Source organism: Palaemon carinicauda, chromosome 44 (genome assembly GCF_036898095.1).
Source record: "Palaemon carinicauda isolate YSFRI2023 chromosome 44, ASM3689809v2, whole genome shotgun sequence".
NCBI lineage: Eukaryota > Metazoa > Arthropoda > Malacostraca > Decapoda > Palaemonidae > Palaemon > Palaemon carinicauda.
In genome coordinates, this window is record NC_090768.1 from 53,748,319 (window position 1) to 53,753,318 (window position 5,000).

Genomic DNA, 5,000 nt, shown 5'->3' on the forward strand with positions numbered 1-5,000 from the left:
ATATATATATAGAAAGAGAGAAATCACTTCCACAAATAAAATACATATTTCTATCTTAGCAGTCATTCAAACATATCTTTAACCCACGTACAGTTCAGATTTCCAATCCTGAACAAGAAACGGAACGTCAATCAATGTGTTCCTTTTCCGCAGATCCCAATGATCCAGGACCTCCCTGTGGGCCACAACTTGCAAGATCACATCGGCACGGGAGGACTCGTTTTCCTAATCGACCAACAGGTGTCACTAGTGCAGACGCGTTACGAGAATTTGCCTTCCGTCCTCAAATATGCGATGTTTGGTTCAGGTAGGTGGATGTTGGAGCTATGTTCTTTTGGAGAGAGAGAGAGAGAGAGAGAGAGAGAGAGAGAGAGAGAGAGAGAGAGAGAGAGAGAGAGAGAGAGAGAGAGAGAGTGGGTGGGTGGCATAGATGCGTAAATGCAACTTTTTGTCTAGAGACCAGAATGAGAAAAATTGATTTATCGACCTATGTTAGCGATTATGATGTTTACTGTGCTGATAGAGAGAGAGAGAGAGAGAGAGAGAGAGAGAGAGAGAGAGAGAGAGAGAGAGAGAGAGAGAGAGAGAGAGAGTGGCATCCACGCGTAAATGCAACTTTTTGTCTTAAACCTAGGAGAAAAATGGACATTAGACTTACCAACCTAGGTTAGCGACTGGGATGTTTAGTGTGCTGAGAGAGAGAGAGAGAGAGAGAGGAGAGAGAGAGGAGAGAGAGAGAGAGAGAGAGAGAGAGAGAGAAAGAGAGGGTGGCATAGATGCGTAAATGCAACTTTTTATCAAGGAACCAGAAGCAGATAAACGAAAATTATATTTATCGACCTATAATAGCGATAAGGATGTTTAGTGTGCTGATAGAGAGAGAGAGAGAGAGAGAGAGAGAGAGAGAGAGAGAGAGAGAGAGAGAGAGAGAGAGAGGTGGCATCCACGCGTAAATGCAACTTTTTGTCTAGGAACCAGAATGAGAAAATCGGACATTAGACCTATCAACTTAGGTTAACGACAGGGTTGTTTAGTGTGCTGAAAGAGAGAGAGAGAGAGAGAGAGAGAGAGAGAGAGAGAGAGAGAGAGAGAGAGAGAGAGAGAGAGAGAACTGATGGTAGATTACGCAAGCAAAATACTTGAGTTTTATGACAAGAGAAATCGTACCGTCCTGGATATTCTTTTGACGCATTCCTTTGGCTCTTCTTCTTGTTTTGCGTTAATTTTTGTACTTTATTCTTTATAATACACTTGCTTTTAATTCTTTTTTATTTATTTCAACTCTCTCAACCTTTGATTATATCTTTGTTCTTTATTCTTTATTGTAAACTTGCTTCTAACTCTCTTTTTTTCAACTCTGTCAACCTTTGATTATATCTTTTTCCTTTATTCTTCATTGTACACTTGCTTCTAACTCTCTTTTATTTTCAACTGTCAACCTTTGATTATATCTTTTTCCTTTATTCTTTATAATACACTTGCTTTTAATTCTTTTTTATTTATTTCAACTCTCTCAACCTTTGATTATATTTTTTCCTTTATTCTTTATTGTACAATTGCTTTTAATTCTCTTTTTTATTTATTTCAACTCTCTTAACCTTTGATTATATCTTTTTCCTTTATTCTTTATTGTACAATTGCTTTTAATTCTTTTTTTATTTCAACTCTCTCAACCTTTGATTATATCTTTTTCCTTTATTCTTTATTATACATTTGCTTTTAATTCTTTTTTATTTAATTCAGCTCTCTTAACCTTTGATTATATCTTTTTTCTTTATTCTTTATTGTATAATTGCTTGTAAATTTTTTTTTATTTCAACCTTTTATTGTCTATATTCAAATCTTACTTGTTATTACATACTTATTTTCATTGCATTTTGCTAAAAATTTCCAGATAACTTTCATTAGAATACTTGCAATGATTCCATGTCCTATTCTGTATCTCTTTAATTTAATATATATTTCCAAACGTATTCCTTAACAAGAAACCACCTCCTGATGATATAAATAATATTTCGATGAAAAACATTTAGAATTATTCTATTCAAAAAGAGAATAATAACATTAAACATTAATAAAATCATTGACCGTGATCTTCCGAAATGTTATCATTTCCAGCTTTTTACATAACATTTAATCCTTGCAAGTTTCATCACTCTACGATCAAAATTGTGGCCAGGAAGCTGTTCACAAACAAACAAACACACACAAACAGGGGGCAAAACATAACCTCCTTCCAACTTCGTTGGCGGAGGTAATCATTTGCAATATATCTTTTCGACTCGATAATTTTAATTTTTTTTTTTTATCTAATTGCTTATAAATGTGTCGTGAAGATTTGTACATCAGTTGTAAAGGAACTTTCATGGGGGCAAAGGTGAGAAAAATACCAATTTCTTTCTCTTGCTTGAACTTTTGTCCAACAAGGAAAGGCTTCCCAGATACGACAAGGTGATTGTACGAAGTTTCTCTTAAGACGAAAGATTGCTTTGGCAAAAAAGATCCCCGAAATACCTCAGCCATGTAGGTCTGGGTCTTCCAATCTAAATTAAAGGAAAGTTATTTGAAAATTAGCAAGATGACATTTCACATAAGGTTTCTGCAGTGAAGATTGTTCTCTGTTCTAGGAGTAGTGTTCTTTAGTCATGGGTAGTGCCATAGCCTCTGTACCATGGTCTTCCACTGTCTTGCGGTAGAGTTTTATTGCTTGAGGGTACATTCGGGCACATTATTCTATCTTATTTCTCCTCTTCTTGTTTTCTTTAGTTTATATAAGAAATATTTATTTTAATGCTGTTACTGTTCTTAAAATATTTAATTTTTCCTTGTTACATTTCCTCACTGGGCTATTTTCCCTGTTGAAGCCCATGGGCTTATAGCATCCTGCTTTTCCAACTAGGGTTTTAGCTTAGCAAGTAATAATAACTTTCCCTTGTTTCCTTTCCTCACTAGGCTATTTTACCTGTTGGAGCCCCTGGGCTTATAGCATCCTGCTTTTCCAAGTAGGGTTGTAGCTTAGCAAGTAATAATAACTTTCCCTTGTTTCCTTTCCTCACTAGGCTATTTTACCTGTTGGAGCCCCTGGGCTTATAGCATCCTGCTTTTCCAACTAGGGTTGTAGCTTAGCAAGTAATAATAACCTTCCCTTGTTTCCTTTCCTCACTATGCTATTTTACCTGTTGGAGCCCCTGGGCTTATAGCATCCTGCTTTTCCAACTAGGGTTGTAGCTTAGCAAGTAATAATAACCTTCCCTTGTTTCCTTTCCTCACTATGCTATTTTACCTGTTGGAGTCCTTGGGCTTATAGCATCCTGCTTTTCCAACTAGGGTTGTACCTTAGCAAGTAATAATAATAATAATAATAATAATAATAATAATAATAATAATAATAATAATAAATGGTCAAATCAAAGAAAAGTCATTGAAAAATTAGAAAGATGACATTTCAAAGGAAAATCCTGCGGTGAAAATTGTTCTCTAAGAAGATACTGACGATGAAATCCTGAAGTAGAAAGTACGTTACGTGTGCCGAGGTGAAAAGAAAAAAAAAAAGGATCATAATCGCTAACACGTTGCCCTGACCGCTATAGCCAACAAGGGCAGCTCTGCTGGGCATGTCGTAACCTAGTTACGCTCAATAGTTACGCTTCTGCAGTTTGCGTATTGGATCATTCTAAAAAAAAAATTGTTTTTTTGCATTCTAGATTTCTCTTGCGTGGTTGCTTAATTTATAGTGGTTTTCGAGTTTGGCTTTGCTGTTTTTGCTTGAATTTTAGTTGTTATTTATTTATATATCTTTTTTTTTTCCAAGTTTGGTTCATTTGTTTTACTGAATTTTTAGTTGTTTTCAAGTTTGGCTTTCTTGTTTTTGCAGAATTTTTAGTTGTTTTTAAGTTTGTTTTTGCTGAAATTTTAGTTGTTTTCCAGTTTGACCTTCTTGGTTTTGCTAGATTTTCAGTGGTTTTTAAGTTTTGTTTTCTTGTTTTTGCTGAATTTTTAGTTGTTTTCAAGTTTGGCTTTCTTGTTTTTGTTGAATTTTTAGTTGTTTTTTAAGTTTATTTAGCGTGTGCAATTACATTAGAAAATTCAAAAGATTTACCATATGAATCCTGTTGCTTCCATAATGCTTGCTATTGAGTTCTTGCTTGAGGGTACACTCGGGCCTACAATTCCATCTAGTTTCTCTTCCTCTTGTTTTGTTAAAGTTTTTATAGTCTATATAGGAAATATTTATTTTGATGTTGTTCTTGGAATATATTTTTCCTTATTTCCTTTCCTCACTGGGTTTTTTTCCCTGTTGGGGCCCCTGGGATTATAGCATCTTGCTTTTCCAGTTAGGGTTGTAGCTTAGCAAGCAATAATGATAATAATAATAATAATAATAATAATAATAATAATAATAATAATAATAATAATAATAATAATAAGTCATATATCGGAAGCAGATTGATTGATTGATTGGCATCCTGACATTTTACCGGAAGCAAAGAAAGGTTTGCTTTGGTAAAAGACATTCTAAGTAATATACACTTGTGTCCAAGAGTGCGCACACACTTAAGTAACAAATGTAGTGTCTCATAAGTAACTAAAGTGTAGCTACCCTTAGGTAACTGAAGGGTAAGCCCTATAAGTAATAAAGTGTAGGAACCCTTAAGTAACTGAAATGTAGGGTCTTTTAAGTTACTGAAATGTAGCTCCCCCTCCCCCCTTAAGTAACTGAAGTGTAGGCCCCTTGAGTAACTGAAGTTTAGTCCCCCCTTAATTAACTGAAGTGTAGGCTCCCTCAAGTAAATGAATTGCATGTAGGCCCCCTTAAGTAACTGAAGTGTAGGTCCTCTTAAGTAAGTGAAGTCTAGTCCCCTTAAATAACTGAAGTGTAGGCCCCCTTAAGCAACTGAAGTGTAGGCCCCTTGAGTAACTGAAGTTTAGTGCCCCCTTAATTAACTGAAGTGTAGGCTCCCTCAAGTAAATGAATTGCATGTAGGCCCCCCTTAAGTAAC

The 5,000-nt window shown here is 35.3% G+C and overlaps 1 protein-coding gene across 1 annotated transcript in view; it reads left to right on the plus strand.

Annotated features, from left to right (window-relative positions):
• LOC137634562 (glucose dehydrogenase [FAD, quinone]-like) overlaps window positions 1-5,000 on the plus strand; it is a 98,240-nt gene that overhangs the window by 66,927 nt on the left and 26,313 nt on the right. The window contains 1 exon segment of the mRNA XM_068367015.1: window positions 154-307. Coding sequence (XP_068223116.1) covers window positions 154-307 — 154 coding nt within the window.